The sequence below is a fragment of the Onychostoma macrolepis genome, chromosome 20 (assembly GCF_012432095.1).
Source record: "Onychostoma macrolepis isolate SWU-2019 chromosome 20, ASM1243209v1, whole genome shotgun sequence".
In the NCBI taxonomy this organism is placed as follows: Eukaryota; Metazoa; Chordata; class Actinopteri; order Cypriniformes; family Cyprinidae; genus Onychostoma; species Onychostoma macrolepis.
Window position 1 is genome coordinate 25174474 of NC_081174.1, and position 24877 is coordinate 25199350.

At 35.5% G+C, this 24877-nt stretch overlaps 1 protein-coding gene across 2 annotated transcripts in view; it reads left to right on the plus strand.

The window, feature by feature from the left end:
- The window catches only part of tbc1d32 (TBC1 domain family, member 32), a 43033-nt gene that overhangs the window by 7887 nt on the left and 10269 nt on the right, over positions 1-24877 (plus strand). For both annotated transcript variants that reach the window (XM_058755471.1, XM_058755470.1), the window contains exons 13-31: positions 1557-1694; positions 1795-1884; positions 2703-2845; positions 3580-3707; positions 4066-4267; positions 5735-5814; positions 5982-6120; positions 6596-6683; positions 6982-7100; positions 7674-7793; positions 8192-8280; positions 13348-13470; positions 13930-14038; positions 15566-15659; positions 16210-16335; positions 17681-17764; positions 19409-19478; positions 20649-20764; positions 23365-23519. In XM_058755471.1, the coding sequence (XP_058611454.1) occupies positions 1557-1694; positions 1795-1884; positions 2703-2845; positions 3580-3707; positions 4066-4267; positions 5735-5814; positions 5982-6120; positions 6596-6683; positions 6982-7100; positions 7674-7793; positions 8192-8280; positions 13348-13470; positions 13930-14038; positions 15566-15659; positions 16210-16335; positions 17681-17764; positions 19409-19478; positions 20649-20764; positions 23365-23519 (2213 nt within the window). The remainder of the gene's footprint in view (positions 1-1556; positions 1695-1794; positions 1885-2702; positions 2846-3579; positions 3708-4065; positions 4268-5734; positions 5815-5981; positions 6121-6595; positions 6684-6981; positions 7101-7673; positions 7794-8191; positions 8281-13347; positions 13471-13929; positions 14039-15565; positions 15660-16209; positions 16336-17680; positions 17765-19408; positions 19479-20648; positions 20765-23364; positions 23520-24877) is intronic.

Here is a 24877-nt window from a genome sequence, read left to right on the forward strand (position 1 = left end):
ATAATGAGAACACTATTATAATAAAACGCTGTGATTTTTTTAGTGTTTAGTTGTGTTTCTGCATGTCAGTGCGTGAAGAACGCGTCCACAAAATTAGTTCATTCAGAGCCGCGCGTTCATGTGCATTCGGGGCATTTTGTGCAGATAGCTTATAAATTGTAATATTAACGTTATGTTATATAAATAACGAAGCGTATTCTATGTGAGATAAATTAGTTAAATCCCATTGATTAAAAACCTGCTATCATATTCTTCATTCTACTGGTCATCTTCAGCACGCGCAGCTCAAAACAGAAATGCAGAACTTTATAACTACGATCATATACATAACGTTATAATGAGAGCACTATTGTAAAAAAAAAAAATGTTGTGAATTCTGGAGGATTTCGCTGACCTTTAATGTTAACTATCTTTTAATCAAAACATAAAACATTATTTACTCCGTTTGTATCTGCGGGGCGTCCGTTACACATTTACCTTGAGTATTTATGACTGTCGAACGTCTGACTTGACTCTTGGTAATATATTTTGCCCCGCCCCCAAAATATGATTCGAAAATTCCGATTCGACTATGAAAATCCTTAGTCGGGGACACCCCTAGTGTGCTGCTACAGACTGTCCTCTCATGGTCAACTAGCTAGGTTATCATTGCCAGAGATATTTCCAAGGGTTTGTGGATGGTGAAGAACTTTCATCAGCGGTATTCAATCAGTGGTATTCAAAAGAGGCTTGTCTAGTTTCTGTGATCAGATTATGTTTGTTCCACAGAATAGTCACTTTGGTTACTCATATAGTATTACTACAGATTTCAGATGTCATATTTCAGTGGAATCAATCTACCTTATCTTTAAGAGGTCAAAACACTTGCAAAATCTCTAACGAGTGAATATAATAGAAACACATACAGGTGACATTTAAAAAAAAAAAAAAAAAAATATATATATATATATATATCATTGTTCCATAATTTTCATGCCAATTCAGCACATTTCCATCCACAAATTCTCAGTAGTTAACATTTTACCACTGCTTGTTTAAATTTATTTCTATTATTCATAACGAGGATTCTGATTAGATGGTTGCAGTTTATTTATTTTAATTAGCATAAATTAAATGAGGTATACCACCATATATCAATACTCAAAATAAATAATAAATACTATCATAATTACAGTATTGAGAATTACTTTTTGCATTATGGGAATCATTGGAGGAAATGCACTTAATTGTCATGAGGATTTTTTTTTTTTTTTTATTAAATTAAAATAATATGTATCTTCATGTTTTTTTATATTAAAAAAATATTATTTAATTTGTTTATAAATTTTAAACCGTATATAATTTCTTTCTTTCTTCTGATTATGGAACCCAGAAAATAATCCTAACCACTTTCTTCTCTAATGCTTTTTAAATATTCAACCTTTCTGCACTCAGGTTTTTTAGAGATTTAAATTTGTATTTCAGTGCTAATTCAGAAACAGGAGGTCACATGCAAATGATTGAATCCATTTAGAGCATGCTCTGTGAATGCAATGTTCTTGTGTTTTGCCCCTCAGGCCCTGCTCGGAGAACTCTCTACACTTCTAAAGAGCTGGAGTTTGTTTACTTCGTTCACTCGCTGTGCGTGCTCGGGAGGCTTGTGATGTACACTAATGGAAGGAAACTTTTTCCCATTAAAGTGAAGAAGCGGAGAGGTAGGTTTAGAGGGGAGGAAACAAAACCAGGTTGTGGATAATGTTTGAGAAGAACAAGTCTGACTCACTAAACTATCTCTACATTTGTCGCCTGTCTCAGATCCGGTAACTTTGACCGACTTGGTTGTGATTCTGATCAATATCATGTACCAACACCCAAAACCATCCTGCGGTGAGACGACACATGCAGGTGCGTCATAAGAGTACTAGAGTGATAACTCTGATCAACTCTAGCTCAGAAACTACCACGCCTGTGTCTTAAAGTCTGAACCTGTGATTTTTATGACTGTTTTAGATGTTTGCGCTAATATGGGTGTGCCAAATCATCCATCTCACAGTGACATTACTGTAGCTTCTATTATATCTTCCTCTCGTTAATGAACTTACTCACTACTTTTGGAAAATAAATGACTCAGTCTTATCAAGAAAACTTAAAAGACTGCACATTATAAAGTTACTGTATATTATTATGTGGGACTGATTATTAATTAGGATGTTTATTTTCACCAAAAATGAAAAATCTGTCATTGTCTACTCAATCTCGTGTCATTTCAAACCTATATGACTGTCTTTCTCGCATGGAACACAAAATGAAAAGTGCATTTTTGAAGAATATCCATGTCCCTTTTAATGTTTGAGACCTTCAATCCCCATCTATTGTAACTGCATCGAAAACATTGACCATCAGATTATTCATCATTTCTCATTTTGGGTTCCACGGTGGAAAGAAAGTCTTACAAATTTGGTGCATATGATGACAGAATTCTCATTTTCAGGTGAACCAGGCTTTAACCAGGTAGCACAAAGCAAAAATCACATATTGAAGCACATAATAAATTAACCACTTTGTTTGTCCTCATTGGGCAGTTTGTGTTGAACTTTAAATCGTTCATTAACTGAGCTCTGCAGTAACACTTAAGGCCGATAACAACCAAGGTGCCCTGAAGCTCCTAACAAGTAATCACAGAGGTGTGTATGTGTGTGTGTTTGTTTGTGTGTATTCTCTAGACTCCCTGTCCCCCACTAATCTTGTGATGGAGGTGTTAAGGACCCTGTGTGACCGCACTGAGTGTGCTGTGGAGTGTCTCTACCAAATCCCTGTTATAGAAACTCTGCTGGCTCCTGTTATCACCTTGCTCAAAGGAAAGCTGGTCAGTACAACATGAACACTCCCTTCAGCACGTAATCAAGATTCTAGACATGATTATGAAATCATTCTAAACTAGGCCCTATTCTACAATTTTATATAATTTAACTTTTTTCATTGAATTGATATTAAAAATGTTGGCAATCTTCACAAGTACTGTAGTTCAAAAGGAAACGTTGCTGAATACTGTATAGGCGTTGATATACTAACACAGGAAGAATTTATGTTAATGTGACATTAACGCCATTGAATTTTATTAATTTATTTTAACATTAAAACATAGCAACATGCTGTGTATCTACAGTATATACATTTCATTCAGTATATACATATTAGGGTGCAGCTATAACATTTTTTATTGTTGATTGTTGAAAACAGTCTTTAATGTCACATTAGATCAATTCAATGCATCCTTGTTGAATTTCTAAACATTTGAACATTAGTCTACATGTACATAATTTTATATATTATTTATATAGTAAAATAACACATGATGGATTCTATACTAACTTTGTAACAGCACATATAAGAAAGGATGCCATTTCCTGATGTATCTTCAAGGAAAACATAAACAGAATATTTTTTACAGTTATAGCACTACAGAAGAAGCCTGTTAATTTAAATCTTGAAATAAAACAGTAACCTTCTATATAACATCTCATCAGAGACCTCATCTGCAGCATTTTATATGCATTATACTGTTCACCCCAAGCATTTTCAATTTGTCTTTTGTTGCAGCCCAAATTAAATTCCCTAGAAAGTGCCTTGACTCACATAGCAGACACGCTGGCGAGGATCGCTACCACTGAACGAGGTTTATCACTCCTGCTTTATGACAGAAATCTCGTCTCGGCCGAGGGTGAAAGGTAAGTAAATCTAATTTTGCTCTCAGGTTACATTCATTATTTCTTCTTCCTGCTAGTGTCATCCTGAGCTAGTCGACACTTGTGCCATATATATCATCAGCATGCATAGATGAAAGAATGAGCTTCTTAATAAAAGAAAGGAACCTTTGACACCTGTGTCTTCAGTGAGATGAGTTGTAGCATATGTTGTGAAAGTTAATGTGTATAGAATAGAATAAAATAGAATAGCCCAGGTTGTCAACCACTACAGTTGTACCACCATTAATTTGGCCATACCAATCCAGCAGTTAAAAGCGCAAAAAGTACTTTAATATGGTATAATATTACTGTATTGTAATATGTTCTGTTATTTCCACAGTATTTCAGCAGCACATCTGGTGGTACAGTTTACACAGAGGCTGTTGGCAAAAGAGCTGCATGTGTTCAGCGAGCTGGAGATTCCTCCTGCCGTGAGCGGGGCCTTCATCTTCGTCTGTCGGCAGATGTACAACACCTGCGAGGGGCTGGAAGTTCTACGTCCATACAGCCTGCATGAGTGCATCGCCAAAGCCTGGAGAACGGTGACCTTTATACACACTAGAATCACTTAATTCAGTTATTACCAGTTTACTCTTTAGTGGACTGTTTATTCCAGACTTACAATACAGTAACAACAGAGGTAGACCTTTTCAGTTAAAATGGAGTGTACAGTGATGCCCTTGTGGGCTTTAAACCTACAGATGTTTGGTTATCCTGTCAATGATTATATAAAAGCCAGAATTTCATCATATTTAGTCTGTTGATTGTCTGTGGTTGTATGAGTGTTATGAGGACAGTGGCGCACAATTTTGGTAACTTTAATAAGTAATCCTTTAACCATAAAATAACTTGTGTAGTCGTCACTGACTGGAACACATAATTTACTGAATTGTCTGGGAATCTGACCACTCCCTGTCTCATATTGACAAATACACTGCTGTTCAAAAGATTTCATAAAAATTTTAAAAATGATTTTGAAAGTCTGTTATGTTCACCAAGGCTGCGTTTATTAAATCAAAAATACAGTAAAAAAATAGTAATATTGTGAATTATTATTATTATTATTATTATTATTATTATTAATAATAATAATAATAATAATAATTTAAAATAACTCTTTTCTATTTGAATATACTTTTAACATGTTATTTATTCCTTTGATGGCAAATCTCAATTTTCAGCATCATTATTTCACTCTTCAGTATCACACAATCCTTCAGAAATCATTCTATGATGCTGATTTGGTGCTCAGGAAACACATGATTATTATGTTGAAAACAGTTGTGCTTAATATTTTTGTGGAAACAAAAATTAATACTAAAATGTTTCAAAATAACAGCATTTATTTGAAATAGCATTATAAGTGCATTTACTGTCACTTTTGACAAATGGAATGCATCCTTTTTGAATATGAAATTCATTTTCTTTGTTTGTTTGTTTCTAAAAAGTAAATAAATAATAATAATAATGATGAAAAAACTTGATAACCCCAAACTTTTAAACAGTAGTGTACCTCTTGGCACAACTTAATTTGTGTTAAAAGAAAGTTTTCACATTTTTTTATTTATTTGTAATTCATAAAATTTCACTAAAACATGTTTAGTGAGACACTTTAACAAAACATGAAATTCTGCCTATTGAAAATTTATATTTTGTTATTATCAGTCATCTCACAGCCAAAATAAATCCTCCAGTTTTTTTTTACTTATTCTGGACAGCAGCTTTACAGCCTACAGTGTATGTTCCCCAAGCAAAACAGTATTAATTTTGGAAGAACTGCTTGAACGTTCGTTCTGTGGGCTGTGTGAAGAGGATTTGTAGAATACAGAAGCAGCAAAGTGCTGCGCCGTCAATAATGAAGCCTCCCGGGGTTCCCCTGCCTTCATAAGGGCGAGTTGGAGCGGCATGAGGAATCAACATTGCATTCAACGTGTATTCTCATTATTTAGCCGAAGGGTTTAAATGCCGTGTAGCAGTCCAGCCTGACAGTGAATTCTCTTCCCCCGCAGACAAGCTCCGTGTCGGAGAGAGTTCCCACTCCTGTTCCTGGAGCTCCCCCAGTGATCACTTCCCAGGAGCTGCAGAGCGTGTGAGTATGCCTCCATCACGCCTCCAGTGTTCTCTTGTTCCTACACAAGCTGTTTGTTTCTGTGCTAAACTTGAGCTTGGCCTGCCAGTGCTGTTTTGTGGGGAAAAAATCAACAAGAACAAGAAATAATTAGCATTCTTGCTGAATCTTTTGTCTTGGTTCTGCAGGGTGGCCTGGGAAGAGATGCTGTTGGACAATCTGCTGAATTTTGCTGCCACACCAAAAGGACTGCTGCTCCTCCAACAGACTGGAGCCATCAATGAGTGTGTCACCTACATGTTCTCAAGATTCACCAAAAAACTACAGGTATTAAAATCAGATGCCACTTTCAAAAGTGTTTTATTCTGCTAGTCATACTTGCAGTAAAGGGATAGTCCACCCAAAAAATAAAATTCTGGGATTATTTACTCACCCTCAAGTCATTCAGTTTCTCCTAAACAGATTTTTTTTGAAGAATGTTAGTGTGATCTCAATATGGTGGTCAACATATTGTTTTATCTTATAATATATGTAGCAACACCCCAAAGTGCCCTAATATAGTGTTAATGAGTTTTGCATCTGCAAGCATTACTTATATTTTCATTTGGAAAATAAAAATTGTTTTAAATTTTTTACAAACAATTTGTAGTAAGCAGTTGTTTTTATTGCTTGTGTCTACTCAATTGTAATGGGGTACAAGGAATGCTATTTTTATTTGAGAAGTTGCTAGTTATTACATATTTCCAGACTCAGAAAGGTAACCTATTATTGTGTATTTCCTCCATTCTTTCTCTAATCTCAGGTCAGCAGGTGTGAGAAGTTTGGTTACGGTGTGATGGTGACCCAGGTGGCCGCTACAGCCCCAGGCATCGCGGCCTTGCAAAGCTCTGGTAGCTAGAAGACTTATTTATGACCAATTTAATGTACATCTTGAGAGTTAAGAGCAACATCTTCTATATTTTCTCCTCATAGCTTCTTCAGACAGCAAAGGTCATGTTAAAAATCTACTGAATGTATTGTACATTGTTAGTGTTTCTGCAATCATTACATTTCCTGTTACTATTGATTTAGGGCTTGTACATGACAGTACTTACTGAGACAGCGTTGCTCAATATAGAGGCTAATGTTTTAAAATGCAAACTAGGATTTGAGCCTGTTAAACTAGTTAAAGTTTGAGCGGATTTATAGGATTTGTCCAGACGATTGTGGTGGAGCTGTGGTCAGCCTTGGAGTGTGGTCGAGAAGATGTAAGGGTGGTCCATCCAAAATCTACTCCAATGGACCCTATCGACAGGAGCTGCCTCAAGGTTATGACTCCCCCATCATTTACCTTGTAATAAATATTCAGAAATGCTTTGCTATTTACAGTTATTTAGAAGCAAAAGCTACGCTTCATTGAGATTTTATGGATTTAGATAAGGCTTCGATTTCCAATTTCCACAGTGTTCCTGTAAAAGCTGCACTGAGTAATTCCATGAATAAATGATTTAGCAGAAGTGCACACAATCAACCACCGACCACTTGAAAGTCAACATGAAATTACATTCAAAACCCATTTTACCTGATTAACATTATCCAGTGGCAAGTTATTACATTTTGATAAAAGGTTATAAGCCTTAAAAAACACAAAAAATTAAATACCTCTTACATTATTTGGAACAAAATATAAATAATATATATTTTTAGAGTGGCTATTTTCAAAGTTATTTCTTTGTAAAAAAAAAAAAAAATCAATCTAAGGTGTCGTGATGAGTGAACTTTAGTGATTTTTGTGTGTGGGTAATATGTTTAAGAATGGCTTGTTGAGTTATCTCTCTGATTAAAGAATATCAATCTGAAGTGGCTATGAGTGAACTGTAGTGATTTTTGTGTGTGCGCAGTCCTTCCTCTCTCTAGTGAATCTGCTTTCTTCACCTCACGCTGTGTGGGAGCTGCTGGGACATCGAGAGCTTCCTAACAAGACCGAGTACAATCTGAGAGAGATGGCCACATCTGTTTTAGTGAGTACAATAGACTGGACAGCCTGTGTCTCAAACCCATACTGGCCTACATGTCTAGTCTCAACCCACAATCATGAAACGTCCACAGTCTGTTCACTGGCCATAATGTATTGAGTGATTTCTCAATACAAACAGACTAAAGCTAGAAAGTTATCCTCGAGAGTATATACACTACAATTCAGAAATGTTTTATTCGTGTTTTATGTGTGTGTAATGAATGTGATGTTTTAGCTCAGATTTTCTTAATTTGCAGTTCTAATCATGATCATTTGAGGGCAGACTTTGACCGATGATGTACCGCACGTCCCAGAACTAGCTGTGGTCTTTGTCACAATTATTTTGAAATCATGCATTTTTGATACTCCGTCACTCACTCACTCACTCACTCTTCCCGTCAGGACCTGATGGACCGCCTCATCATTATTAACTCTGATGCAAAGATTCACTCCCTTTTCAACTATGAGCAGTCCCACACGTTTGGCCTGAGGTAAGATCAATAGTTCAGTCCTCACCTACCAGTAAATGGACCGGAAGGGCACAGAGCTGATAGAGGGTTCTTATAGAGGTTTATTATCTTATTAGCCTTTTTTCTCCATTCATTCTTCTCTGGGGATCAATGGCTGATTGATTCAGCCCTTTGTGTTCTCTGTGCTATGATTATCCCGAATTAATGCCAGACAGGGTGATACCAGGATATGAATAAGTTCTCAGACTCTCAAAGGAAGTAGAATTGAAAGACTGGTGTAATCCACCTACTCGTTTAAAAGGAGCACTTTTGATGCATTCGGTCAACATATATCAAGGAAGTACCATAGTTTCAAAATAAGTTCTGTTTTTATAAGAAACAGAATGGGGTTAGCTCTTTAGATCACTTACCGCAGGCTGAGATCACATTTACATAGATAAATAGTGCTGCGGCGAATATTTCCCCTACCAGTGGTATTTATATTAAAATGTCAATATTATCATTATGAGTATAACATACCGTGGCCCTCCACATTTTATAAAGAGCCTTTTTTAGAAACCTGAATCTAGGTCTCTAAAAGAAAAAATATTTGAGTATTAAGAACAAGGTAGTAATAAAAATAATGTATTAATATTACCATGAAAAGCCCAACAATATAACTTATTAATTACATGAAAGAACCTGAATTTTATACAGGCTTTCTTTTTTGCTGATTTACTATGTGTTCGGATCCTGTTGTTTTGAAAAACTCAACAGACTTTCAGTGGTTTCATGCTGGTTTCACGTGAAAAACACGTTGTGGTCAGCGCAAACCATGTTTATGCTCTCAATAAGTGAGCTTAATTATTTTATCGTGTTTTATTTTGTCTTGTGTAGTTTTATTGATGCTTTTCACGGATGAGGAGATGCCAAAGCAGCCTGCCAATGTTGGCATCTGCCTAATTAGGCTAGTGCCAAAATACTGTAGAAGTCAATTGGATGAATGGCCTTTGACAGCAAAAGTTATTATTTGTGTTTAGCATTGTTTTTCCCTGTTGAGAACCACTGAGGTGGAGTAAAACAGTTTTTTTCAATCTCAGAAGATTAGGTTATCTATTTAAGTGTAAAAAATGTTATGGATATGAAAAGGTGTCCTTCTTGAGTATTTCAATCATTTTAATCCACACTGGGGATGCATGACAGCTGAGATCTTAGATTAAAGTCTCAATTTTGTTTGAGATTTTAAATAAACATTCTGTGTGTTTCTTAGTGTGTGTTTGTGTTATTCCGCCTGAATCTAAATCTTTATATGGCATTTCGCCTAGGTGCAGAGGAAGTTGCCTTTGGCAATCTAAAGATCGATTGCGGTGATGAAACCGAGTGCTGTTTATTTGTTGCTGTCATGTTAGTTTTGTTGTCTTTCCCTTAATAAAGTCAAGATGTAAGATGTGGCATAGACCAGAGTGAGATCCTCAGGCATATTCTGGTAAAAATATATATAAATGTATCATTTTCACAATTACCCAGCTTATCTGGAACAGTTCATAATAATGGGTTGAGTAGATGCATTGTTTGTACACTTAAAAGTTAGCGAAATGAAATAAAGGAGAATAATAAGGAGAAATAAAGAGGAAGTACCAATTACCAACATGATTTTCTGAAGAAAATTTGTGTGGTGGCTTTAATATTTTGTTATGCAGTTGTTAGCGTGTTCTGGGTGGTTGCATGTCAAAACAACTATGATGGTCTGGTCCCTAGATAAAGGTGCAGTCCCATTAGTGAAATTCCGGCAGAACTGTGTGGGGAAAGAAGTAATGTAGTGATGTATGAAGCACAGCTATCATCGAAGTCATTTTCAAACCAAGCAGCTTTCTGCTACTCAGTGTGGTGAATCCACATGACCAACTTCAACACATTGCAAAATCTGCACTGGGAAGTCCATTTACTAAGTAACATTACTACTCCCCAACAACCTTCCAGTTATCTGACCACATCCACTTGCTTACACCATCCTAAAGGAAGGAAGACTAAGAAATTTGTTAGTGTTTGATCAGCACATAATGTAAGCTTACCAGTTACCAAACAAACTCTTAACTCTTGAATTCTTGTCTACTTATCTAAGATAACAACTCTTAAAGTAACCATAAACTGTGATTTCCACCAACAAGTTTAAACGGATGACGTTCCTTGGAGTAATGATAACAAAAGCCAGAGAGTGCAATACATCTGTGATTTAATACAATTACTCATTAATAGATATCTGGCTGTTGGGATGGCAGGGGTCGAGAGGTGAACAGGCACATCAAGCAACATGCTTTCTTGGCCGTGGGTCTGTGTTAAAATTTCATGGACGTGTATAGATAAATCGCCCCCTTGTGTCAGATTTGAGACTATGCAATGTAAAAATAAATGTGGTTAACCAGTATTGTTAATGTATCTGACCTGTAAAGGCGTTTGATTTTTCTGTCAAGATAAAAATTTAAATGTTGATGTCAGATGCAAAAGCCTCAGTTGTGCTATTGTGCTCAAAATTATTCATACCCTTGGTAAATATGAGCAAAGAAGGCTGTGAAAATAAATCTGTATCATTAATCCTTTTGATCTTTTATTTAAAAAATTTACAAAAATGTAGCCTTTCATTGGAGAATAAGAATTTAAAATGGGAGAAAAATCTCATTATGAAATAAATGTTTTTCTCTAATACACATTGGCCACAATTAATCATACCATTTTATTCAATACCTCCTTTTTCCAAGATATCAGCTCTGAGTCTTCACCTATAATTCTTGATAAGTTTGGAGAACATCCGACAAGAGATCAGAGACCATTCCTTCATCCAGAACCACTCCAGACCCTTTAGATTCCCAGCTCCATGTTAGTACTTCTTCTCTTCAGTTCACCACTCATTTTCTATAGGGTTCAGGTCAGGGAACTGGGACGGCCATAGCAGAAGCTTGGTTTTGTGCTCAGTGACCCATTTTTGTTTTGAATTTAATGTTTGTTTGTGGATTATTGTCCTGTTGGAGGATCTAACCACAGCCCATTGTAAGATTTCTAGCATGGACAGTCAGTTTTTAATTTTTTATCTGTTGGTATTTGATAGAATCCTTGATGCCATGATGCCAACAAGATATCCAGGATCTCTGGCAGAAAAATAGGCCCACAACATTAAAGATACAGCAGTGTATTTCATTGTACACAAGGGATACTTTTTTATTCCTGTGTGCACCAAACCCATTTTGAGTATTTGCTGTTAAAAAGCTGATTTTTTTTTAATTTCATCTGACCATAGAATCCAGTCCCATATGAAGTTCCAGTAGTGTCTAACAAATGAATATGCTTGAGTTTGTTTTTAGATAAAAGTGTTATATTTGCTAGAATTTTCTTGAAACCCTCCCAAACAACATGTGGTGATGTAGGTGCTGTTTGATGATTTTTTTTTTTTTAGGCTTTCTGACCCCGAGACACAACTGTTTTCTGCAATTCTTCAGCTGTGATTATTTGAGCGTCTTTGGCCACTCAAACTATCCTCCTCACCATGCTTTAAGACAAAATAGACTCACGTCCTCTTCCAGGCAGATTTGTAACATTTTCTGTTGACTGGAAAATTTTAATTATTGCCCTGATGTTGGAAATGGGGAATTTTTTGCTGCACAACAGAAATGCATTCTTTGATTTTACTCACTGTGATCAATGATTAAGGGAATTTGGCCCTGTACAAACGTTTAAAAATTAGGTTTATCTCCACTGCTGATGTATTTCCGACACATAATAGATTATCGAAATCCCTTTCTCTTGCAATTGTGAATCTAATCTAAAATCTTCTGCCCTTTGTGTTGCATCACAGAATCTTTCATCAGTGCAGTGTAAATACAGCTAGCATCGCCTAGACTTTGAAGAGCTGAGTGCTGTTAGGATTATCAGTATCCAAACATCTGACAGTTATTATGCTTTGGATAGTTCACTCATCCTTGTGATCACAGTCGCTGTCCATTAGCAGAGAATAGACCGCATCCAGAGCTAAGGCTGCTGACTTCACAGCCAGCGTTTTTGTCTGAAGGCACATCTCTAGTTAACTGGTTTCAGGCACTATAACATCATGTCTAATGATCGAGAAGAAATTCAAGTGAGCTTTGGACATAGGTAATGTCTACTAATGAGTCATGACGTTTATGAATTAATCTACTCCTTTCAACATACCGGTTTTACTCCTTCCACCTACTTGCAAATGGTTTATAGTTGTCTCTGCATTTTTAAGTTGAGAGAGGAGAATTTTAACATCATAAATGATTTATGATTATGAATTGTAAGGTATTGTAGAAAGGTTATAACAGTTGCTCTAGTCAATGATACAGTGTTATAATATGCTAATACTTGAACATTTACTGCATGCTCAGTGTTTACTTTTGGGTATAGTATGGAAATAGGCACACAACTAGAGTCTCTGCCTTCACAGTAGATGGGAGTTTGTAGTAAGAAAATGTAGACTGAAAACTGTTGTAGTTTTTAGCTGCAAACGAAGCGCTGATGCTGCACTGATTCAACCTCCGTCACAGTACAGTGCCATTTAATGGCTGCATTGAAAATCCTCTACAATCAGCTTTGCTCAGCTGCATTGAATCACATCATTAGAAACCATTAGAGAGGAAAATCTGTGTCACCTCACCATTCTAGCAGCTCTGTCCCTCTGGCTTCTCCAGAATTGATATGTGTCACTATACTGTTCTCCACTCATACAGAATATCCTCATCTCATCAGTCCAGTGCAGGATTTCATGATTTATCACTCTCACAGCTTCCATGCTAATTTCTCAGGTAATGTGTCAAGAAGTTCAAATGTAACATTCTCCAATAGTGTACACACAACTACTGCTGGCTGTTTGAAAGACTAAACTTCTTGATCTAAAATCAGGTGTGGAGCATCATTTTGGTGTCATTTTTAAGGCAAATGTCATAGTTTTTTGCTAATGTCATGATGATGGATTGCTAAAGATTTTGGGAGATGATAAACCAGCATTTTTCACTTTTCAGCTATGTAAAAATGAAGTAATGTTGCTTATTATTTGTTTTCCTGTGTAAACGCTTGTTTATTCCATCTGTGCTCATTCAGGCTCTTGAGCGTGCTGTGCTGTAACCTGGATTCTTTTCTTCTGCTGGAGTCTCAGTATAAGCTCTCTGAGTTACTGCTGCAGGGTCAGAGGGACAATGTCACAGAGCCGCCCTCAGGTGAAGGGTGAGTGACCGTCTCTTGCGTTCCTGTATTCCCTTGAATGTAGTTCAGCACGACACACTAATTCAGAGTCAACCAACAGTCACTTTCCAAAAGTAATAGATTTAAAAAAAAAAAAAAAAAAACTTTTTTTTTTCATTTACCATAGGCTTAGATAGTTTGAATTGACAATGTGAACATACTGTAGATACAGTACACTGTAAAAAGTGATAAATTGACTTCACTTAAAAAAAAAAAAAATTGAGGAAACCCGTTGCCTTAAAATTATTAAGTAAATAATAATTAATTATAATTGTCAAGTTCACTTAACTTTTTTTTTTTTTTTATTATTATTATTATTTACTTAAAAAAAATTGAGGAAACCCGTTGCCTTAAAATTATTAAGTTAAGTCAACATCACTTTTTACAGTGTATGTATTGATTCTGTGTGTTGTTTGTTTTTACTGGCTGCTTCATCCTCAGGGAATTCATCATTGATGGACTGTCTGTGGAAAGAAACCATATACTGATTCGAATCGGTACAGTTGGTGGCCCGTCTGAGAGGAGACTTCCTCCCAGAGCCCTGCAGAAAGTGAGAGCATCTCCTTTTTCCTTCCTTATCTGTTGTATGTGTAGTACAATAAACTGTGTTGAGTTGATCGTGTTGTGTGTATATATAGTACCATGGAAGCAGTGTCACCGGATGTAATTTGGTTGCAATACACAATTTTTTCTATATTACCATTTAAAAGCAGTTTTATACTGGATATTCAGTTAGGAAAAGGTATGTGAAATGAGATTTAATCTATTATTGAATACATGATGCTTTTCACAATTTTGCAGTCATTGTAACAGTCCCCAGTCAATATTCTAGTTTTAGATGCCTTATCTACATCCCATGTTTTGAATTTAAGAAACATAAATGGCGTCTAATATATCAGTATTCATATATCACCATAATCTCCATGGAGGGGTTTACTGCTGCTTTGGCAGTTGCTTATGTGGATTGTATTTCAAATGTCTCAGGAATCATGCAAGGAAACAAATATTATGCTTCTAAAAAGAGCTTTGTGGATAAAGCCTCTGTTGTAATGTAAAGAGATTTGTAAACAAGGCAGTAGATGCATATGTGTCAGTTTGAGTGATGACAGAATTTGACATTCATGACATATAGGATGAAGCTCTGGTCGATGACTCAACACATCTTTAGGTGATTGTAACGACTGGAATTAAAAATAAACCTGCACACTTTTGTGTTTGACAAACAAAGCCCTTGTGTGTTGCACCTTTGTTTTTCATTTGTTTTATACTGAAATTAGACTCTTAATTTCAAACTGCAGTAAATATTTATTATTGTAGCAATGGAAAAAATGTGTTTTGGCACAGTGACAGGGGGTGCTTTTATAAAAAAGAATTGACATTAGGAGGTCAGACTGAATTCCCTGAGTAAGCTGTCATTCAGTACCAGTGTCTGGCTTGTTTTGGACCAAAGGTTGGTGTGAAGATATTGATAAATGTATTTTCCCCATACATAAAAAGAAATGTTTATGTGGTAACAGTGTTGTGCTCACAGCTATAATACAGTTACTGTGAATATCATGTTTTAGCAAATTAAAATGAGAGTGAAATTAAAATCATTTAAAATACACTACAGTTACTGTTACAACTACTGTTTTTTATATTTTTTGATGTTTTTGAACATTTCTTAAGCTCATGAAGTTTGCATTTATTTGATCATAAACACAGTAAAACAGTTATTACTGTATTGTGAGAAATATAATTTATTCCTGTGATGGGAAAGCTGAATTTTCAGCATCATTACTCCAGTCTTCAGTATCACATGATCCTTAAAAATCATTCTAATATGCTAATTTGGTGCTCAAAAATGTTTCTTATTATTGTCAATGTTGAAAACAGCTGCTTAACTTAACTTTTTCTACAACACATTAAATATTAGTTCAACAGAATGTGCCAAAATTACATTGTACAATTTTGTTGTATACATTAATAATTTAACATAGCTAATAAAACATGAGATTTTGCCTTCTACATCTTAAAAAATAATAATGGGAAACCACAGCATACCATATTTATGGAAAGTGTCCCATCTGTCCCTTAGGGGAATGACCCTTACCCATGGCCAATGGTGTCTACATACCCTCTGCCTAAATATTACATTCTTGACATGCCCAAGACTCTCCGCCCTAAACAGGGTAAGAACAATCTTTTAAAGCATTAGATCCTACTATATATATGTGTTTATGTGGTATTGCTTTCATAAATGACAAAAATTCCCTTATTTACCATTAGTTTAATTCAGTGTTTTACATGGTTCTACTCTGTAGTAACTTCAAGGACACATACTCTCTTTATGACAGACTCATTTCTCTTCTTTACTGTTACAGCGATACATCTATATTTCAATGTGACGGCTTTTTCCAGCTCAATAAATGGGGATTAGAGGTTCTTAATGCCTAGTAAACACTCTTCCTTTAGGAAGAAGCATCAGTATGTGGATGAATCCCTATTCGGTGACTCAGTGGTGTTTATTTCAGCTTGTCTTTAAATGTTAGGCTTGAGACAGTATATTGTTATTTTGAAGGCCAAGAAGTTGTACAGTTAGTAGTCACAAGTCAAGAGTCACAGATTTTCATAGGGCATGTGATCAGTAAAGGAATTTGTTGTATACTGTGTTCAAATGTTTTTGCCAGAAGACAATCATTTTGACTGTTAAAAATGAACACTGTACCTGTTTCTTCTCAGAGTCAGAGATCAGTGCTTTCTTGGCCTCGTCTAAAGAAACTGAGAGAGATGCTAGCTGGATGGATGACTGCAGGAGACAGTTCTGCAAGATCATGGCTACAAAGTCAAACACTCTCACTGGATACGGTATGACCCACATTCAGCCCTGTCTGAAATTCACAGCAGGATGCCCAGCTTCTCTAATCTTATGCTGAAGTTTTACTGCATTTAAAGGGGTCAAAATGAGAAATCAGATATCTGTTTAAAACTATATGTTTGCCCGGTCATAGTGAGGTAATATGGATGAAGTAGGATAACTACTAAGAGGGTCTCAGGCACAGACCCTTCTTCTTAACGCCAGAAGAATGAACAATATCCCATCCTTTACAGCGGCTGTCCTATCCTACTACAATCCTATTCTTTTCAGCTGCAAAATTCAGAGCAAATTGTTTCGTGATCCTGCCATAATGTAATGCAGGCTTTGCAAAGAGGCTGTTGTTGAAGGACGGGGTAGCACAAACTATATTGAGTTTGACAGCAAAGCCGCAGCTCGTGAGTCAGTGTTGTTTCTCATTTCAAATGCAAAGAGGGCATTTACATAGAGGACCTAAAGGCACAACAGCACAAAATGGCCTGTTTAATTTTAAGGGTCAGAGAGATAGTGGAAAATAGTCATAAAAAAAACTAAATTATGACTGCTTTGGCAAATTAAAAGTGGGCTGGAGGAAAAACAAATAAAATGATAAAAAATTTATGATATGACTGACCCTTTTAAATTCAAAACAGCTCTGTTGAATTATATGTTCCAACTTTTATTTCTAAAATTATGTATTCAGGATATCTAAGTCTGCAGGACCAGTTTCTGTAAATGCAGAATAGATTGTTTACAATGTGAAGTGCTCACTTGCTTTTTAGACCAAGGTTATTTGCATTTATTTAAAGTGTTCCTTGATGTCTATTACTGTATATGCCTTTTTCTTTAAATTTACCTTTAGATTTCCACAGGAATTAAAGATGATTGTTTATTTTTTTCCGTATATTAATAATAGAGCTGTTAAATCCTTTAAATCAGTGTAAAAATAACTAATAATTTCTTTCTATTGTGAATGTTTAACATTGGCCAGTTTCATAGTACATGCTGTTACTCTATGCCTGCCAATGTCTGATTCCGTGTAACACTCGAGTAACATACTCGAGTGATATTCGAGTAACAGTCACTCGGCATATTTTCTCGCTGTGTAGCCTGAGTTTTAAACATTGTTGGAGTTATGCATTTCAACAAACAGGAATATACATGCAACATTAAAGAAATGAGATTACAAGTAAACTTTCTCATGAAAGATTTGTATTTAAACTCGGTGTGCTGTGGCTCAAGACGTTTTTTGATTTCCATAGCATCCACTCCTTATATTAAAGAGGCTCTTTTGCTGGAGATTTGAGGTTTGATTCAAAGGAAATTGCCTTGACTGTTCACGTTTCTTTTCTCTCACAGTACTTGCTGATCTGTTGGAGAGGGTCGTGCTGCATCTCTCGTCTTCATCCACCGACTGCTTCTTTCCACCGGCAGAATATAAAGGTCAGTCAACAGCACTTTAATGTTTTATGAAAGGATTTTTTTTTATTTATGTGACCAACTTGCAGACAACTAACAGAGACATCATTCACTTCAGAGGGCATATATGGAATAAAAAAACACACAAGGGTGTATATATGAATATGCCTTCGTATATCATAGTCCTTCATCTCATAACTATACGTTAAACATGAAATATTTTCTGATTGGGGGTGATTGTGATATTAAAGAAATAGTTTTCTGCTTGAAACTTTCTGCATCCCACCTGGTTAGGACATGCTGTTAGCTCACCATGGTATGCTCATTGTAAAAATCCATCTGGATGAGATTTGTCAGCTTTCCATTCACGCAAGCAGAATTATTTAGAAAATGGGCGAATAGTTGAGGCTCTGTGGGGTTTTCATTTATTAAACATAATGCTTCTCAGAAATAATATTGGTCATGCTCTTTTGTTTAAATCCCAGCTGCAAGGAATATCTGCTGGCTTGAGCTTGAGTAATGTGACTACTTCAAAAGAATGATTTGACAAAATTCACACCCCTGTCAACCTATTATTGTTTTAATATTTATAATAAACCTTGAAATTGATGATTATTTTGCTTTGTATTTGACTCCATGAAATCAATTAAACATCTTTCAAAACGTCGTCTACCCTCTCAAAACATCACTTTTTTTATTCAGTGTCAGAGAGTTAAAGTTTTCATACTTTGAAAGTCTTTGATAACTCGTTTTTAAGTATGGTGAGGGTTAGTTAACTCTGGAGATTATTAGTGGTTTGGGTTCTGGCAAGGTCGTGAACTTTCAATTTAATGACAAGCATCTTCTTTCATTTATGAACTCCGGAGTCAGAGACTATGAGTGAAAATGTTTCTCTTTTTTTTTTAAATACTTTAGTAAATATTGATTTTACTATAGAAAGTAGACATAAAATGCAGCTTCTGGGTAAAGTTTTTAATGATAGATTAGGCTAATTGATGAGAATTTACAAAAATGAATCAGACTTCTCAATCCCCAAAACTTTCCAAATAGGATATATGGGTATATGTATGGATTCCTGACATGGCAAGTATTATGGTGTCATGTTACTTAAGCATTCGTTTCCTCCTTTCATGTGGCTCTAGGTCTGTATCCTCCCCTCTCATTTAGCAGAGGAGTAGGGGTGACTTGTCACACTTCATCTCACTTAGCCGTTCATGTCATAATCGCTGACTGATGTGAGCAGCAGGAAGTATGATTTGTCATTCTGCCTAAACCCTTCTCTCCTATTGGTTCATTTGCCAGCCAGTCAAGACCAGTCACTTCACAAGGTGCACATCTATCTGCATTATGTCATCATTACAATCCTGACATTGTTGTTATATTAATGAGGATGGAGGAATGGCCCCATAATTATATCAGTGGGCCCATTTCCGTCTCACCAAGGGCATTCACTCAATTAAGGCCATTCTTAAGCATGATGAATGTAGATCACACAGCTGATGTTGATTTGTGGGTAAGCCGATGCAGAAATGAAAATGTATTATTTAACAGCACATTTTGCAGTGCTCTTTTGCTACTCTGTGCTCCATTTACTGAAATTTAATGGGTATTTGAAGAGGACGTGCAAATGGGATGTAATTTTGTTTTTTTTGTTTTTTTTGTTTTCAGTGGTGGACCACAGTGTAAAGACTCGAAGCCTATCTTCTGTGGAGCAGTTAGGTGTGGGAATATCCCTCAGGTAATGTATATGCCATGCTAAGCTTCATGCTAGGATTAAGGTTTGTGAATCATTGTTGAAGTGCTTTAAAACCTTTTTTTTTTAAACACTAAAAATGCATTAGATACAGGGTCTTAAAAAGATCTGACATCGAAGCAGAAAGTCTTGAATTCATAGTCATCATGGCATTAAATGTTGCATGCACTGCAAAAAATAACATCAAAAGTGAACAAAATAAAGCGAGTTCAACAAAATGAAGAGATGCTTGATGCAATCAATTGATCTGTCAATGAGGTATGAAAAGTAGTTTTTCTTTTGAATTATTTATTTTAGGTCATTGGCAGATTTTTATTCTTTTTTTAAACTCAGTTTATTTTGATCAATTTCTCAATTTCAAATAAATGTATCTATTGGAAAACCAAGACAAAATGTGGAGCAAGAACTTTTTACACTGTGGTCAGAATGTACAGTTATTTCCATATTCTGGTTAAACTTTTTTTTAACAAATTTAAAAAGTAATGACGATCTGTTTAAAAAAAAAAAAAAAGTTAAATTTGCCTTCATAAAACATGCTGAAACCCTTATATTACAGTATATTACATTTATTATATATTATTATTATCATGAAAGTAAAACAATGTAATTATTAATACATGTATTTTGTTTTAAAAATGTTTAGATATTTGTACTGGAAGCCAGGACAAAAATACTGATTAGGAAAGTGATTTTTGCAGTGTGAATATACAGAAATTATTTCAGCTTCACTGAAAGCCACTGGCATTCTGTGGTATGTCAGCACACTAGTTAAACTCAATATGAACCCATTTAGATATTTTGTCTTAAGGCAATCCACAATGACTGTAATCAGGCAATGCATTCTAGCGCTCAGCACATTGGGATAATTGTAACTCTCTGTTAACCTTCATTTGGTGCTGTTTCCCAGGGAGAGACTGTACATGCGTGATAAAACTGAATTTCATTCGGTTGCGAAATTTGTTCTTCTTAGTCAAAAAATATTGCCTTGAAAAATTTCTAATTATGTAAATGTCCGTAAGTTGGTTTTTGGGGAAGAACATTTTAAAAATGTATTTTCACCTTTGTTTAGCAAGGTCCTATTGAATGGGGTATTAAATGAAGCTGCCATGTAAAACAGTACATTTTGTTTGTGTGTGTGTGTGTGCGCGTACGTAGGTATGGCAAGTTCCTAAAGCTACTGAGAGAAGATTCGGAGCAGGATCTGTGTCTTCTGCTCAAGCACTGTCAGGAGTTCCTCTCTCAACAACGAGTCAGTGTCACTTCTGAGCTCTGTATCCTTCTTATTACACTTAATTAATATTAATCAAGTGACATACAAATTATTGCAAAAAGTCTGACGTTCCATTTAACTGTGCACAATATTCTTATTTGCTGTAGACCACATATTGATTTATGTTAATGTGGATGAATCACTAATCTCAACGATAAGCTGAATGCCATTTTAAAGGGTTAGTTCACCCAAAAATGAAAATTATCCTGTTATTTGCTCACCCTCAAGCCATCCTATGTGTATATGACTTTCTTTTTTTCAGATGAATCTAATCTGAGTTACATTTAAAAATTGTCCTGGCTCTTCTAAGCTCTATCATTGCAGTCAGTGGGTGTTTCTGTTACACAGTCCAAAACACGTCAAATAAAGTGCGCGAATCCATAAAAAAAAGTGCCTCACACAGCACCGGGGGATGAATAAAGGCCTCCCGTTGCGAATCCATGCATTTTTGTAGGAAAAATATCCATATTTCAAACGTAATAAACACATCTCTCTCACTTCATCTAACTGCCATAAGCAGAAGTCCTTCTGGCGGATTACGTTGCGTGATTAGTGACGAGCACAAAGAGAGAACAAAACAGAACGCTGGTCATGAATTGGCACAAAACGAGGATTTGTAAAGAAAAATGTTGGAGGATTTCGATATAAGCCAAGAGGAGACTGGTTTTACTTCGGTAAAGTAAAGAAACTTTGCTTCCTTTGCTCCTATAAACAAATGTTGTTTTTTGCGAGACTCAAGGTGCGTTCACGCCATATCGTAATAACCGTAATTACGAGATACCAACTTGTAAAAGGCGTTCACGTCCTCGTAAAACTCGTAATTTCAACTTGTGAACTGGGAACTTTCTGAAAGCTACGGCTTGTACCACGTGACTGCTGAACCTAACACGGAACCAGAGAAAAATGCCGCGCTTTCAAAGAAAGCTATATTACTTATATTACTAAGTTGACTTAACTTAAAAAAATCGAGGAAACCCGTTGCCTTAAAATTTTTAAGTAAATGATAATTAAAAAAAATAAGTTAAGTGGATTGTCAAGTTCACTTAACTTTTTTTTTTTTTTTTTATTATTATTATTTACTTAATAATTTTAAGGCAACAGGTTTCCTAAATTTTAAGTTAAGTCAACTTAGCACTTTTTACAGTGTGTTCTAAAAAAAGAGGAAAATGGATGCATATATATAGATACTATAATGTACTATAAAAAACATACTATGTAAGTGTTCGTACTGTTATTATTTTGTTGTTGTTCTCAACATTCTTTCACGCGGGTTCATTTTGTTGACTGTCGCTATAGACCAATTTCGTGTAGACGTCACAGTTACGTCACTTGCAGCTGCGCGCGCATTGTGGTGGCAGAAACACACGGTAACAAGCGGAGTGAAATGGGAAAAATCCACGGAATAAGAGAGAAAATGTATTGTGCCGTTGGATGTCAGAATCGGAATGCAAATCATTTTTATAAAATACTGTCGTCAAAAACGCCATTTGAAGCTAAACGCAGACGTTTAAACGGACAGACTAATGAATGAAACCTGCTATGATTATTCTACTTCTAAAGCATAAATTTTATTTAAACAATTGGTCTACATAATATTCACATATGCAGTTCATAGGGAACACATTATATTTGCCCTACAGTTACAGCATGAAATACTATTTAAACCTATAACATTTTACATTTAACGCTACCTATTTTGTCTCACAATTTATTTATTTTTTTGAGACTTTTTTTTCTTGCAAATGCAACTTTATATATCATATTTTGGACTTTATAATTCGATTTAACTCAACAAGAGCGAGTTTGTCAATTCTGAGGGGGGAAAAAATACAGAAGTGTGGGATATAAACTCAAAAGAGAGAATGGCATGTTGATTTTTCTTATCAGAATTGTGAGATATAATCTCAAAATTGTGAGAGTAAAGATCAGAATTTTGAAATATAAACTCAAATTTACCTTTTTTATTCTTTTATTCCATGGTTTCCATAGACCGCCACTTAGTATCAGATATGCATGAGTCAAATAGTAGCTCCAAAATCTACCACCATCCATTGATAGGACACATTTTCTGGTTTCAGTTAATTTTTTTGGAATGAATTTTGAATAATTAGCCCCGAAATATAATTGGATACACAAGCCATTTTTGAAAAAATATGAATGTCTTTGCATTATATAACAAATTATTAAATCAAATAGCATTCATTTTTTTAAAGAAATACAGCATAAGTACACTTTTGGAGGGTTTTCATTAGGTTTTAAATGATAAAACAATACATAGACTGTCGTTCAGCTGTTTGGGGTTTATAATTTTTTTGTTTTATGTTTTTGAAAAAAAAAACGTTATGCTCACTAAGGCTGCAATTATGTGATCAAAAATAATTGATCAAGTTATTGCTAAACATTAGTGGAACATATTAATGATCTGCTAGGACACTTCTAGACTTCATCATCTACTAAAAATCACCTTGAGATCACTCACTCACTTGAGATCAATGACTTTAATGTTTAAATACTTTTTGGCCACTACTTTGGCATCGTAGCTGTTGGAAGAAAATAGGTCAACCTCAGAATGTATTGAAGATTCCTTGACCCAACTGTCAGCCTGTTTTCAGGATGGTTATCCTGGTCACGATTGGTTTGCCTCCACAGTTTTTCTGCTCATGCATGGCGACGTGGGTCGTTCTCTGAGTCTGCTCTTGCGTTTCTCCCGTCTGCTGCCGTCTGCCTTCCTGTGGCCCCCAAGACTGCACAGCTCTGTGAGTTATAGCCTGTATCATTTCTCTCTTCTCATTCATGTCAACCTTTAATACTTGCTGGGGTAGCAAGTTAAAGTTGTAGGTTGCCCAAAAAAAATCTAATTAAGTCATATAAATGAATACTTGTATTCAGCAAGGATGCATTAAATTGGTAAAAAAAAAAAAAAAAGAACAGTTGAAAAAAGCAGCACAACTGTTTTTAACATTGCTAATAATAAATGATGTTTCTTGAGCAGCAAATCAACATATTTAAATGATTTCTGAAGGATCATGTTACACTGAAGGCTAATGGCTGCTGAAAACTCAGCTTTTCCAGGAATAAATTACATTTGAAAATATATTCAAATATAAAAGTTGTTTTAAATTGTAATAATATTTCACAATATTGCTGTTTTTACTATATTTTTGATTAAATAAAAGCAGTCTTGCTGTGTTTTGGGTGAACTATTCCTTTAAATGTCTTAAGCTTAGCCCATGTTGCAATTTTGTAGTACTAATAATAGCTGCATCCCTCTCATGTTTAGTAATGTTCTGAATTTATATTATGTATATGCTTGTGTAGCTTTCATATCCATGTGCCGTAAACAAAACTCAGCATTTTGACCTGCATTATCATTCTAATCTCCATTTGCATAGGAAAAGTTAATACTGGGAGGAAATGCTGGATATTATGATATTACTGGGGCAATAGTCATTACAGTGGTTCCCATAAAATTTGGATGGAGCAATCTCTCCCTCTCTCTCGGAACAGCGGATAGTAAACAGAGCTCAGTTAATAGAGTTTCAGCTGTAAAAATATGTGCGGGATATGATAATGCTCCACACACACGAGTTTGTCTGATTACAGTTCCATATTTCTGTGCTGTCAGAGTGGCCGTGCATGTAAATTATTTAGCTGAGAGACAATGATGACAATCAGGAAAAAGAGAAGACGCAGCCCTCACATTTGCAGTTGCAGAGGCAGCTAATAAAAGCTTGGTCGTGTCATTAGCATATGTGGTGTTCTGTTGTTTTCCATGGTGGACAGAACTCTTAAAGGAATAGTTCTGTCATTATTTACTCACCTTCATGCCGTAGTCGTACACTTCTGTTTCTCCTGGAGAACACAAGAGGGGATATTTTGCATAATGTTTCTATTTTCAATAAAAATGAAAAGGGGATTTTCACTCCAGAAATGGGGGGGAAAAGCATCATAAAAGTGGTTTTGTGTTCATGTACAAGTCTTCTGAAGTCATATCATAGCTTTGTGTGAAGAACAGGCTAAAATAAAGTCATTATTTACTGAAGATTTTGCCCTTTGCAGAGTTTTCAAATCTCATTTGCACTTCATGATCAGTCATGACACGTAAGAACTAATG